This window comes from Acanthopagrus latus, chromosome 22 (assembly GCF_904848185.1).
Source record: "Acanthopagrus latus isolate v.2019 chromosome 22, fAcaLat1.1, whole genome shotgun sequence".
Taxonomy (NCBI): Eukaryota; Metazoa; Chordata; class Actinopteri; order Spariformes; family Sparidae; genus Acanthopagrus; species Acanthopagrus latus.
This window is the reverse complement of record NC_051060.1, coordinates 21,280,498-21,295,230: the sequence shown is the minus strand read 5'-3', so window position 1 is coordinate 21,295,230 and position 14,733 is coordinate 21,280,498. Positions and strand designations below refer to the sequence as shown.

Genomic DNA, 14,733 nt, shown 5'->3' with positions numbered 1-14,733 from the left:
TCAAAATGTGCCACTCAGTGTCTGTTAGGAAGTTTAAAATTATTTTATGAATGATAAAATGCCAAATTAAGGGGTTATTTATATGAAGATATATATAAATAAATAAATATATATATTATATATATTAGATATAATGTGTAGTTTAAGATTATTATGTTTGTTAGAGGCTTTTTTTGCACTAGTTGAATGTTTCTGTTGTGTGACTACATGTAACCTCGGGCTCTAGTTTGTCAAGGAGAAAAAAAAGGCAGATTATTTTTGCAGAGCAACGTCACCGATTTGATTTCCTCAGTTTCTACTGTATCTCCTCTTTGTTTTCTATTTGAACTGTAGCTTGTCGACGAACCATTCTGTGCGTGTTTTTGTATTTATATTGTATTGTTGAACTTAAAGCAATGAAAATACTGTTGTTATCCAGCTCCTTTAATACTGTTTTATAGTATGTGTACCAATAAATCCAGGTGTAAAATGGGACAGAAGCATGTGGCTCATTTGTGTTTTTCTTAATCATGATCCTCTTCTTTGACTTCTGACTGATAGTGGACTTTTGGAGGCCAGTCATGATATTGAGAAGAAGAAACATCACTTGTGATGGAGGCAGGATATTTTACAGTTTAACTTTATTGTCCAAAATGACATCAGTGAGAAAAACAAACTTCACTGACAATTATAAGACTTATTCTACAGCATTTGTTTTGCATTTTGTTCTGTCTGAATAAAGTTTTCATAACGACATCTGATCGGTCAAATATTTTGGCCAGTGTTTTGGGGGCAGCAGGAGTATTTATATAAAGTTATTAAAAAGCTTCATGTACCTTTAAGACAGAACACCCAGAACACAAAAGTACCTGTTTCCTCTCACCTGGAGAGAGATTTATTAATGTACGTATGTCAGAACTGATTTCTTTCTAATTTCTCCTAACCGCAGTTTACCTGAGATGGATGCCATCCGTGTTTACCACAAGTAGATACAGGTTCCCTTCTTCACAGTGACTAAATGTAGTTCAGTATAAAGAAGTTTGTTCAGAGTAAAGTCTGCGGATTATCAAGAGAAACCAGATCATGATTTCTGGAAAGACGTCACATTTGACAGACAAGCAGGATCTCTTTGGTCAACTCCAACCAAAACAACCCAGATGTTTAAACACTGCAGGTAAGAGTGAAATATGCATTTTAGATTTTGTGATGAAATGCCCCTTTAACATTAAAGCGTCCTTGTGATGCAGACAGCAGCTCGAGCTCGGATCTGACCTCAGGACAGGTCTCGCGGGGTTGCGCTCTGTCAGGCAGCATTAACCCCCCCCCACACACACACACACACACACACTCAAACACACACACTGGCCCCCGCAGACTAATCACAGTCAACAAGTGCGGGATGAATTCATATCCATGATGCGGCTCTGATTGTTTTTGTAAGCGATGCATCTCCATCAGAAAGGACAACAAAGAGCTCATTATGCTGCTCGTTGCTCGGCAACTCGGCGGCTTCCCTCTCCACTATAAAACACAGCGGATGGGTTTGTTTTGTCCGCATCCGGACCCGCTGCACGCTGTGGAGAGGATGACATCCCCCCGATGAGCTTCTGACCCACTTCAGAGTCATGCTCAAGGCTCAGGGGAAGTCCAGCGGGCGAACAGGCACCAAGATCCTCCTGGAGGCGATGTCCAAGGATAAAGTCCACCTGGCCAGGTTCGTTCTGGACGCGCTGGATGGAGAGATCGTGGACTCGAGGACAGAGGGCGCACAGACCCCCCTCATCTCTTCGATCCTGCTGCCCGACAGCCACACTCGGTGTAAGTTTGTGGAGCTTCTGCTGCAGAGAGGGGCCAACGTTAACTGTCAGGACGGTGACGGACGCACGGCGCTCAGCCACGCCTGTGAGAGAGGCAACCTGGATGTGGTGAAGATCCTGGTCCGAAGCGGCGCGGACCCGGAGATCGTGGACGCCTGGGGGAACACCGCGCTGATGTACGCCGCGGTGGAAGGTCACTCGCCTGTGGTTGAGTTTCTGGTGAGAGCTTTCAAGAGGCTGGGTCTGCAGATACACCGGCAGAACAAAGTTGGCAACTCTGCGGTTGCGGTGGCGAAGTTTCTGGGCCACACAAAGTGCATCTTCGCGCTCACCAACAACTCCAAGAAGGGCCGCGAGGCGGAGGGAGGCGCTCGGGGTGACGCGCAGCAGCGACTCCATCTGGGAGGCGGTGATGTAGGAGACAAGTTCGAGACGGAAGTTGGACACTTGGTGAACAAACTCGAGTCGTGTCATCATGCAGATTGCCAACTGGCTCAAAGCTGCACCTGGAGACTGAGGCCGCGGATGAAGCCCAGTCGGCTGCCGTCGATGGGCTCCATAGAGGAGTTTGACAGAGAGAATGAAAGCTCCTCCTCACCTCCACACCAGCTCGTCTTCTCCGGAGTCCTAACACCTAAACCCCCTCCGCGGTTTCCCGACCATTCTCCAAACTCTACTCATCCTAAACCCGGGGAGAGGCTGACCCTCTCTGATGATCGCCTCCCGCCTCTTATCCAGAGCTGTGAGCCTCACAAATCTATTTCCCCCTCACCCAGACCCAGCAGACCCAAACCCAGCGCGCCCTCTGCCCTGGGCATCCTTCTGACTCCCATTCATGCCAGAAAAAGTGAGAACTACCCAGAGGCAGAAAAATCCAAAATCCCAGATTTCGGTGTGCGCAGATTTCACGACAGCTACTATCAGAAAAGATGCAGCCTGCCGACCAGCGTCCTCAGCCCGACGCCTCCGGAGCGCACACTGGCGCCTCTGCGTAAATCCAAAACCGTGAAGAGGCGCGAAGCGTCTCCCTGCAAGGCTGAACCTGCTCAGGTCACCGCGCCAGCTGCAGCTGCTTCAACCACGACCTTCTCTGTGTTGAGCAACAAACTCTTGCGTAGATTTACCTCCCCGGAGTTCAAAAGGGACGTGAGAGAGTTGGAGGAGGATTCTCTGTCGGCTTCAGCGCAGATGCCGCGATCTGAAACTTTCCCTCTGGGCGTCAGACATCCCCAGGTGGGCAGTAAAGCCAGCATCGACAGCATCAGCTCCGTCAAGTGCGAGTTTGACTTCCAGTTCAAAAAGACGAACTTTTAAAAACGACAGTGCGTCATGCGTAAAGAGAGTTAATGATTACCTACGTATCTTAAAAAACATCACGTTACTTTTAGACCTAGTTGCATCAGAGATCATCTGATACTGACTCCTCCTCTCCAAGGTGTTTCTGGACATCTTTAAATACTTTTCTTGCGAGTGATCAGCGCGTCCAGCAGCGTCGACCTCTCAGCACCGCTCTGCAAAACTTTCTCCCATCTGACATCCGGACGTCATCAGCTGAAGGACAGAGGCAGATAAAAACGACCCTAAAGCCTTTAACTATCTCTAAATAACCTCAATTTTTTTTAAAAAAAAACGTGCGTAAACTACGTGCGTAAACGTCAGCAGCTGCCCGGCTGGATGCAGCTCCACAGTGAGACGCAGCGTCTAACTTTGGCTGTGTGTGGTTGCTCCTGTGTTCTGCTGCTTTTGCCACTCCTTTTGGGGGTGGGCGGGGGGGTTGCATGGAAGGTGAAGGGGGGGATGTGCAATCATTTATAACTGAATGAACACTCAGCATTTTCTTGTGTGTGCTTCAGCCTGTTATTAAATCTCTGTATGTCACTGAAACCTGCCAACAGCGAATAAAATCTGACTTTGTGAAATGAACACGGTGTCCTGTGTTGGATGAGTGTGTGATCGTGACTGTGACAAAAGGATCAGTTTGTCTTCACGGCAGTTTTGGGTGGTAATCCTGCCCGACATGTCATTGAACGCAACATTTACTCTGATCTTGAATGCCATCAGTTTTGAGGGTGATCGGTCTCTAAATCACGATCTGGCTCCAGAGTCAGACTGACGTGCGTCTCAACTTCTCAAACACTTCTTAATAAACATCTGTCTCCATCACCCAGCAGGACATGCGTTGTATGCGTGGCAAGGAATGTCCCAAAAATCTCGATTAACCGAATAACACACACGAAGAAGAGTTTCAATTCTGCTCATGAGATGCAGCACAAACTCTCAGCTGCAACCTTGCAGAAGTGGAGTTTGGGAGGGGAGGGAGGGAGAGAGGGAGGGAGGGAGGAGGGGGTTGTCGGCAGTTTCCCTCCAGACATACATCATTTCAGCCCAACCTCCAGCTGCTGCCACAGGGATGGAGACTACAGCATTGCGGGAACAACACTGACTGCATGCCGAGTGCCTTTTCTCACAAAAGAGGCAGAATTCAGTTGACGGAGTTTTCCTCCTCTCAGCCAGGATCATTATTTGTGACGGTAATGACGCGCAGACGGGGCTCGGTCCTGCAGCTGTCACTGGGCTGAAACCTGTCAACCTTGCAGAGGGAGGTCGGTGTGGAGACAGACAGACCTCCGAGGAGCCGGCTGCTTCTGCACCGCACCGCAGACCGGATCTCACGTCCAACCTGGACACATCTTTTCTTTTTTTCTTCTTCTTCTTTTTGCTGCATTCGCGATGATCTGAGCGTGACTTCTAGGCGCTGAGTAGAGGCATCCCTCCTCTTTCTCTCTCTCTCTCTCTCTCTCTCTCTCTCTCTCTCTCTCTCTCTCTCTCTCTCCTCTTCCTCCCCTCTTTCTCTCCCGCCTCCCCTCTCTGCCTCTCTTTCTCTCCTTTCTTTCCGTGGGTTCAGCACAGGCTGCCCAGTCAGTTAGCCCCCTTTTTGTTTTTTTCCAGCGCCGGGGAAGCTGATAACGATGGGACGAACCGGTTTCAGCACCACGGAGAGCGCCCGACTTCTGCTGCTCGGCGTCTTTGGTAAGCGTGTGTGTGTGTGTGTGTGTGTGTGTGTGTGTGTGTGTGTGTGTGTGTGCGTGCTGTTTGTCGTGACTGCTCGCTGCAGTGTGTGTGTGTGTCCGTGCGTGCATGCGCGTGCACCCTCTGCGCTTGTTCAGCTACGACAGATGTCTGGATGCGGTGTGTGTGTGTGTGTGTTTTCCCGCACCATCACCTGTGTCTCCTCCACGCGCGGGTGTGAAAAGTCGTGCGGACGCGATCAGAGTTGCAGTTGGTCACTTTCTGACGTTGTTTAGACCGCAGCCAGTCGCGTGCTGTTGCTCCCCTGATACAGAAGATTTCAGGCTCCACCGTCTCAGCCTGGTTCTGACTCTGTCGTGAGGAAACAGAGGTGACGTGACGGCGATGTAAAAACATGTGAGGGACCCTCCGCTAAACTCAAGAGGGGGATAATTAAGCATCCATTTCTGCTGATTCTGCATGTTTCAGTATACGTGTGATCGTGTGTGTGTGTGTGTGTGTGTGTGTGTGTGTGTGTGTGTGTGTGCCCCCCCCCACCCATCTGTTACCCCTGTTTTTTCCCTGTTCTCTGATCAGGTGTGCTGGCGCTGTCCGTGGTGCTGGCGGAGCAGGAGGGGGAGAACCTGTCCGGTCTGTCCAACAACCCAGACAAAGCCATCTTCGCGGTCCGCGAGAACGGCACGACCTGTCTGATGGTGGAGTTCGCCGTGAAATTCCTCGTGCCATATGACGTGCTCGCTCTCAACGGGATAGACGTAAGGAATCCCCGCGTGTATCTCAATATATGTTGGAAAGAAAAACACCCAGCATGCAACACTTGGATATAAGCTGCACAAAATGCGGCTCCGTTTTGGAGACATTTGTTGGGTGGTTGTGCGTAACGGTGGCTGCATCGCTACGAAAATGTTGTTTTACAGGCAAAAATATTCTTAATTGTATTCAAATGAACAGTTTTCATCGAAATCAATAAAGAACGTGTATTTTGAGGACATCAGACTCGTGTGTGGAAGCGGCTCCTCTGGTGTGTAGTCGTGCGTAAAATGCTGACGTCGCATTGAATCCTTCATCAAGAATCGGAAGACAAGGAGAGAATTTTTCGATATCAAACTATTTTTTATCAATAAATGTGCATTTCTTTGTTTGTATTTCTAGTAAAAATAATCGTACATGCTTTCTGGATATGTCTGTTGTACGACAAAGTCGTGCGTAAAAATGGATATAAAAAAAATATCCGTCTCTGTGTGTCTCTAATTTCTTGTCACGTGTTTGTTGGATCTTTTCGCAGCTGATCACCGAGCAGGCGTCGTTCACTCTGCCGAGGAACGCAGAGATCGAGGGCAAATGTGGGACCACCGAGTCCGAGATCCACATAACCTGGAAGAACAAAGCCTACACGCTCCGCATCTACTTCTCTAAGGTGGGCGAGAAAAGCGCCACGGGACGCGGGAATCACGCACATAGTGTATGAAATCACCATGTGCGGTCTGAACAAGTCTGAATCATCTCCCGGGAATATGAGGCCGCCCACCGGGAATCTTCATCCGTGTTGGGCGACTTCACAAAATTTAAACCACATTTTGGCTTTTTGTCCTTTGAAATAAATGCAGTCACCAATCACGTAGCGGGATCGTGACATCACGTCATTAATGCACCAAATTAAGGGGAAATATTTGACTTAAAAGGAAATTACCTAATTTATTATGAGAATATATATATAAAAAGGAATATATTAAACTGTGTGTAGCGCCAACCAGCCTCCTCTGTGCGCACTTTTGACGCATGTGTGTGTCTCTCTGCGTGTTGCAGGAGTTCCGTGAGAAGGACACCGAGGTGTGGAAGATTAGCAAGGTCCAGTTCGTCTACGACACCTCGGAGACATCGCATTTCATCAACGCGTACAACCGTGAGTCTCCCGCCGGTCGCGCCTGTGTTTGTGTACAGTGGCTCCACTCAGCACATTTCCACCCGTCATTCATCTCACGACTGCGCTCAGCTAGAAGAATCAAAGAGAGGATTTATCATTTGTCGCCCACTTGTGTAGAAAAAGCTCTCACTGGCATTATCACAGATTTGAGATTGAGCGAGTTACAGCTGGAAGATGCTCCAATTAACATACAAATTGTATTGTGAAGCAAAACGAGCGCACTTAAAAATAAACTTTGAAAAAAAAAAAAAACTTCTCTCAGACGTTTTGGTAATTTCATCTCAACTTGAAGTACTTAAATTAGGATTTTCTTTTATTTTGAAGGTCTCTGACCTCTTTAAAATCACCAAATTCAGGAATCTGCATGAATCTTTTCAGTCACGCATCTTAAACCTAGTGACATCATCATGCCTCCATCCTTACACTGTGTTTTCCTTCGTGACTCTCTCTGTCTTCCCGTCTCTCCAGCTGGGCGGCACACAGCCAGCACGCACCGCCTCTCGGCCCTGGTCACCCCCGCCGGGCGCTCCTTCGTGTGCCAGGCGCAGCAGACCCTCACCCTCATCTCCAGCGACCACCAGAAGGGCGTCACCGTGTCCATGTACGACATCCAGATCCAGCCCTTCGACATCGCCTCTGACTTCATGTTCAGTGAACGTAAGGAAAGCACTCTGCTCTCTGCAGCACATGATGAGGAAACAGGGATGGAGATCATGATGAGGAACTCCTGGGGTGGTGTTTTTAACTTTACATCTACCTCTCTCTCTCTCTCTCTGACTCACACACACACACTTATACACACCTCTCTGGGGGGTTACTGCTGCAGTATGAGCTGCAGAGATGGAGAGAGGGTAACAAAGAGGAGGAGGTGCAGGAGAGAGACGCAAAGAGAGGAGGAGAGAGAGAGAGAGAGAGGAAGAAAGAGACGGGGTGGGGGGTCATCAGGACTATATGAGTGCAGTTACATCGTCGCCCTCAATGCAGCGTTTATAGACGTGCTCGCTGCACCTGGGCGTCCTCTGGAGCCAATCACCTTGGAAGAATCACTGGCTCTGAGCTGCTGTAAACTAGGCTGTGCCACGCTCCGCTGCCTCCCTCCATAGTGTACATTAACTGCTGTCCACGGGGAGAAACACCTCCCCAACTTTAAAACACACACACACACACACACACACACACTGTACTGTGCAGCCAGGCGTGGTTTAAGACGTCCTCATTTCCCCCTTTTTACAGACACCCAGTGTGTGAAAGACGTGTGTGCATGCTGACATGCCTTTAACTGAGAACAACAGAGGAGTGACTAACTGTTGAACTGCAAGAGAGAAGAAGCGTCTGTGGATTAAAATGTGTCACTCGGGTGAATAAAAGCCAAAGGAACAGTCACTGCACACGAGGAACGCACGTCTGTCGGCCTGACTGAACCTGCACAGGTCCACGATGAGAAGCCCGTCAGTAAAAACTACTGTTGTCGGACGATTTAATGTCCAGGAAACAACTGTGACGAACAGTATTTTCATAGTTTTAAGCCCATTCTACGTCTCCAGTGTCATGAAAACATAACGGCATAATAACGCACCTAAAACCTTTTAAAGAGCAACAAACTTAATTATTAAGATCATGAAAACACTAGAATATAGAATATTTAAATAGTCTACATAGATTAAACAAACCACTCAACGAAAACAGTAAATAAAACGGACTCTCGGACTCCGTTAACAAAAACTGCATGTTCACACAATGAGCCATGTTGAAGTCAGTAAACACGGTCAAGATCACGTACGTACATGGATTTATCAATAAGTTATGTTCCTTCATCGATACTGTCAAGCATTTTTTTTCCAATGTACATTTTGCATCAGAAAGAAAACTACATATGTGAACCACACAACTCAAATACGTCCTTCAGCTGCTTCATTGAATTATTCAATTAAACTACATGTGAAACAATTACTCAATTCATCAAAGGTTTAATGACAGAAAATCTGCAAGATGAGATTAAAAAAATCAAGCCGCAATTATTTTGACTGACGTTGCAGTTGCAATACGGTAAGTGGGAATGATTGTTTTTGCATCATAACTTTTATTAAGAATTAAAATCATGACGATGTGACGTTTTTCTTACAGCTGGAGAACTCGACGACTCTGCAGCGCTACAGTTCATTATAAAGTTTATCAAAAGACTGTGTGGCCTCTGCAATTCAGATATATTAGTATATTTTGATAATACTTTGATTGTTCTGTCAGTTTCTAAGCATAAAATCCCCAAACGTTCATAGGTTTTAGCTTCTCAGTTGTGAATACCTGCTGGTTTCTTTCATCCTTAACACTGTTAAACACATTATATTTGGATATTAGACTTCTGGTCAGACAAAACATTAAATCTGGTGACATCACTCTCTGATTTAGAGTTTATTTTTCACTATTCTAGACTAAAATCAACTGGCAGACCAAACAATGATTAAATAAAGTGTTTGCATTAGACAGAATTTTATAAATAACAGCATTATATGATCATATGACGAAGACACAGCTCCATTGAAAGGTATCAGAATCTCTGTCTCAGGTCTTTTGGACTCTTGTCAGTCACGTTCAGTCACCTCACCTGCCGACTCGTGTTCGTTTTGTCCTCGCAGCCCACAAGTGCATCACCGACCAGCGGGAGCGCCTGGAGGAGACCCTCCCCCTCATCCTGGGCTTCATCCTGGCCCTCATCATCGTCATCACGCTCACCGTCTACCACTTCCACCTGAAGCTGACGGCGACCCAGCCCGTGCTCCCCAGAGATCGCTCCATGTACAAGAACATGTAGCCGTCGCCAGCAGCAGCATGGCGGCGGCGGCGGCGGCGGCGGCTCCCCTCAGCTCTCTCCAAAGCTAACCTGACAAAAGACTTGTCTCCTCGACGTCCCAGGCCTAACACCACAGAGGAAAAAGAAGTGCCACATGATGGACTGAATCCACGACGGAGAAATGTGTGTCGCCTCGTACCGCGGGCCCACCGGAACCACCGGAAGTTAACGGGACAGCTTGGGGCCTAGCATGGATGTAGCTGGAGGGTAAATCCACCAAAAATCTAATTTACCCGGCTGCTGAATTGAATCTTAAACGACATAAATTCATAGTCAACATTACAGTGATTAAATTCTAAAGAAAATAAAAAAACAAACATTTATGCTTTAATGAAAATATAACAGATTTTTTTTTCACCAACTTGGGGTTCTGTCACCTGTTTGGGTTTTTTTTTCTGGGATCTGGTTCTGGTCACTTCAGCCATTTTTAATCCAACTTCTCTTTGACAGAAAATTTTGCCGGAGCTTCTGCTGTCATTTGTCAACAGTTTGTCGTCTTTTCTCTATTCTCTCTCTCTCTCTCTTTCTCTCTCTGAAACTGCTGCTAAAATTATTTTCAGTCCCTACCACCGATTCTGTATTTGCTAATCTCTTTCTGTACAGAGAATCGCTCCACCCCCCTCTATTTTTTTTCTTTTTTCTATTTCTTCTGTATTTTTGAATGCAGCCATAGTGTTTTCACAGTGGACAAGTCTTGTAAGTGTGTGCAGTGCAGTGGCATTCAGAGTTGCGATGTTTTTGGTTTTTTTTGCTTTTGACTTTCGACAAAATCTTTTTCTCCACACTGATGTACGGAACATATCAAAAAAAAAAAAGAAAAAAGAAAAAAGAAAGGAAGAGAGAAAAACTTCTGACAAATAATTTCTGCACTGAATAGTGACAGATTTCTCAGAATGCCATACGAGAGCGTTTATGAAAAAAAAAAATAGTGTGTATAATATTTTCAGAATCAAAGTCTATGCATAAACCTCTGCTGATGCAATTTTTTGTGCAGTATTCTTCTGTTCACTGAAATAAATTGCTGGAATCATCTCTACGCACGTGTCCGCTTATTTTCCACCGTCCATCACGTCGCTGCATCTCGCCCTCTTTCAGCCTGTCAGACGTAATAAAAGTCGCCGTTTCCTTCCGATACGTTGGTGAAATCAAATCAAACGAGACTGTGAGAGTGTTTCGAATGAAGCAGAAAAAAAAAAAAAAAAAAAAAAAAGAAGGTTGACTGATTCTCCTGTCAGAGGAGACACTGCAGGGATGGTAGGTATCGATTCTGTCGGCCTTCGACGGGAAAACGCAATATGAACAAGTCTAATTGAAAATAAATAAGAGCGTTTGTGTCAGATACACCTATTTGTCTTCTGCGGCGTGGACGTCGTTCATCATCCTCAGTCGCAGGACGTCAAAGTCAAAACCCTTAATCCACTTTCTCAGTCACAGCGGCCTCGTCACTGTTGGACATGATCTTGAAGGAACCGAGTTTTTGTTTCCAAAGTCGACTCCAGACCAAAGAAAGGTCCTTTATAACCTTAAAAATCAGAATTAGCTCAGATGAATCTTACTACATGAGTAACAACCAGAGTGTTAGGACAGACTGGGGATGGCTGTGATATTTTGGTTCGTACTCAGTGATCCTCTCCAAGCTGGATGTCACTAAAAACATGCAGAGGTCTTTCCACAGTTAAATGTTGTTTACAGGTTTAAAGAGGCTCTGTTGAGCGTCTGTGTCGTGTCTGAAGCTGGTTATTAGTTTACGTTAGCGGAGTTTAATTTCTAAACTTGTGTCAGCTGCTGCTGCTCTCTGTTAGCGGAGCAAGAGAAGCACTGAGAGAAAGTACTGCCAGTGAAATTTACTCTAAGGACAAGTTCACCTGAAATTTATGGAAAGTCACGTGAAGTGTCGTGAACCACAAAACATTTCTGGAGCTTCACAATAAAACATCATGCAGCATTTCCACCGTCAGCAAGCGTGGAGCTTGTGCACCTGCTTCAGACCCGGTGTGCACTAACGCTTTAAGATCAGCAGCTATAGTGAAGATTTCAGCTCAGAAAAGGGTGTAAATACAAACTTTGCTAATCAGTTTGGGATCTTGGAGTATCCAGATGCTTGTGTTAGGGAGGACTGTTTGATTTTTGCACCGCGACACAACTTTCCTGTGAAGCTCCAGAAAAGTTGTGTGGACCTCAAAAAAAAACCTCCCCTGACTGATGCTGAGCAGATAATGAATTCACAGTTTTTAGGTGAACTTATCCTTTAAAGCAGTGTGTTTCAGCCCCACAGCTCGACGGGTTTCTGTGCTCAGAAACTCACCTGACTGAAACAAACGGGTCGTTATCAGGCTTCAGCAGAGCTCGATGGCGAGCAGAGAAACATGTGAAACATGCAGGGCAGCGAAGCTCCAAGGACCAGGATTATAAAACAACTACCGCTTTAAAGTGAATTAAAACAACATAAAAACTAGTAAAAGTACCTCAAACAAAGTACCTGTACACTCTCAGTACAGCAGCTCAGTAAATGTTCCAACACTGACACACAGTCACAAAACAGTGGTGTAACAAATAAAACTGTATCTACAGGGGATTAGATAATTATGAGTCGCATTTCTTAATTATTTGATTAATTAAATTATGGGAAATTAGCAGAGAGCTACTTTACAGCCTGTAGTTTCAACCAGAGATGAACTTTCAACAACCTGAACTGAAAAAAAAAACAGAAACTGGCTAAAAACATTTAGTAGAAAATCTGAATTGTGTTTTGTTTTGTTAGTTGATGTTTTGTTGTGCTGAGGATGGACCGGAGATTTTAACTCCTATTAATTGTTTTCTATGTATTTGAAGTTATTAAATAAAAATATGTAAGAGTTAAATTAAAATGCCAAGGAGCTACCATCATGTCAGTCTGTGTCTCCAACCAAAGAGACAATAAATAAATAAATAGAAAAAACAAACAATGTCTTTGTCAGTTATCAACACATTTGGGCAGAAACTCACCTGTTGCTGATCTTCATAAACTTCCGGCGTCAAACCAAAAATATCTTTTATCTTCTTCTTTGTAAACGTCGTCGGACCCAAAACTATGTCAACCCAAACCTCCTGAACACAACCTCAGAACTGAAGCCTCGTTCATCACTCCGGAAGCTGCTCAGAGGAGCACGAAGCCAAAAACACGCTCGACTTCCGGCCGAGATTCTTCCGCATAGCTCTCGCGTCGTGCGGCCCATAGAGCATGCGCACTAGAGACTTCCGCCCAACGGGCCGGCTAACTTCCGGTTTAGCGCCCGGCAAAACTTTAATCGTGCTGATTGATAAATATATTAATCCAAGAAGAATCAGAGAGTTTCTTTCTCAAAATTAGACACAAGTTTTATCCTGTAAAATGAAATATTTGTCATTTTTTTTCCCTGATGTAAACAACATTTGCTCTTTTTGTGATTGAAGAAACAGTTGAGCGTTGCTGTTGAAATGCTTGAAAAAGACATCACCCTAATGACTGATCTTCTCCCCAGAAGAAGGTATAAAATTAATTTAGTGATTATTTTAGCAAAATTTTACATTCATAAAAGTTACACATTTAAAAATCTCATTTGACTTCCAGTGATCATTTTAGTTTAAAAAAAAAAAAAAAAAAAGATTAAAAAAATTAATAATAAAAAAAAAATGGACTATTTGGATATTTCAAATGTAATCCTTTTAATCAGAAAACCGCCAAAATTAGATTTTGTTTTGTCAGTTGATGTCTGGTTGTGTTGAGGATGGATTGTAATTTTGAACTTGTGTAAAATGTTTGTATGTATTTAAAGCGCTTGAATAGAAAATAAAGAAAAACCTGAATGAGGATAAAATTATAAGTCTTCAAGACATTATTTGACCGAATGGCTCAAATTATGAAAAGAAAAAAAAAATGTATCTACCGCTTCACAGACGCTTCTCATACATGTGGTAGCTTATGAGAAAAAGTCTTTTTTGGTGCAGTACATCACGTGACGATGTAGTTACACTGCTTTGCCACTATGAATGTCGAAAGAGTTTCAGTACCGGATACATTTGAAGTGAATGCTTCTGGAGCTAAAGACGGGATTGTATACATAAATCAGCCATGAAGCCACATTTCACACCTCGCCCATGTAAAAAAAAATAAATAAATAGAAAATGTGTTATTAGGTAGTAGAAAACTTTTGAAAATATAATTGAGCTCATTTATTTATCCACTGTGGTTTAAATGTCTTTTATTTTTCAAATCTTTCATTCTGCTTGAATACATCTTCAATCAGTCTCATGTGACGATGTGCCTCCTCATCGTCCTCAGTGGACAAACAACACCCACACTTTTACTTCTGTGAGCTGTCAGAAGAGCTGCTGTCAAAAAAAACCCATATAAATCTGTTTAAAATAACAACATAGGAGCAATTAATACCATTTAAAGCCAACGCTCGAGCACCAGTACATCTGTTTATGTACAGATCCACACAGATATCGAGTGACCTGCAGCTTTATTTCGGCGTGTTAAGACTTTTCCGGACGCGTCACATTATTCACTTTAATAGTAACTCAGCCACTGTACAGTTCTTGAGCGTGAGGCTCGCTGATGCCCTGCAGTCCCAACGGGGCCCCAGCAGCACTTGTGCTTTTATTTACTGGGCCGTCGGCAGAGGTGTCTCTCTCCGAAAAAAAAAAGGGAAGCTCCATTCTCTGTCCGAGCCAAATCAATATCCCATTATAGTGTTTCAGAGGGGAAATGGCTCAGAGGAAAGAAAGAGAAATCACCTCGTATATTACGGCAAACAGCGATCCATGAACACGTCTCTGCTGCTGCTGCTGCTGCTCTGCTGGGAGGTGAAGTTAGGGTGAAATCGTTGGAAATGAGAAACTGTTGGATTTAAAAAGAGTATGGAAGAACCAAAACAAAATAGAGAGAAATAAAAACTGTTGATGACTGAGAGGAACACTCCTTCCCCGCTTGAATAATCTGACAGTGTGCTGTTTGGACAAAAGAAAAAAAAAATCTCTGCTTGATATGAGACACAGAGAAGAAGAAGAAGAAGAAGCAGAAGCAGAAGCAGAAGAAGAAGAAGAAGAAGAAGAAGAAGAGGAGGAGGAGATTGTAGAGGGGTGATGAAGGAAAAATCCACATGCAACACATC

At 44.6% G+C, this 14,733-nt stretch overlaps 2 protein-coding genes across 2 annotated transcripts; both read left to right on the top strand.

Annotated features, from left to right (window-relative positions):
* The first annotated feature begins 556 nt into the window (after positions 1-556).
* LOC119012331 (ankyrin repeat, PH and SEC7 domain containing protein secG-like) lies at positions 557-3,537 on the top strand. The gene has a single exon (XM_037086041.1). The coding sequence runs from the start codon at positions 1,605-1,607 to the stop codon at positions 3,108-3,110; it is 1,506 nt and encodes a 501-aa protein (XP_036941936.1). The 5' UTR covers positions 557-1,604; the 3' UTR covers positions 3,111-3,537.
* A 606-nt stretch (positions 3,538-4,143) lies between these two features.
* On the top strand, positions 4,144-10,634 carry lamp5 (lysosomal associated membrane protein family member 5). Its single transcript, XM_037086043.1, has 6 exons — positions 4,144-4,826; positions 5,403-5,581; positions 6,112-6,243; positions 6,633-6,729; positions 7,219-7,407; positions 9,384-10,634. Exons 1-6 carry the CDS (start codon positions 4,766-4,768, stop codon positions 9,557-9,559), a joined length of 834 nt encoding a protein of 277 aa, XP_036941938.1. The 5' UTR covers positions 4,144-4,765; the 3' UTR covers positions 9,560-10,634.
* The last annotated feature ends 4,099 nt before the right edge of the window (positions 10,635-14,733 follow it).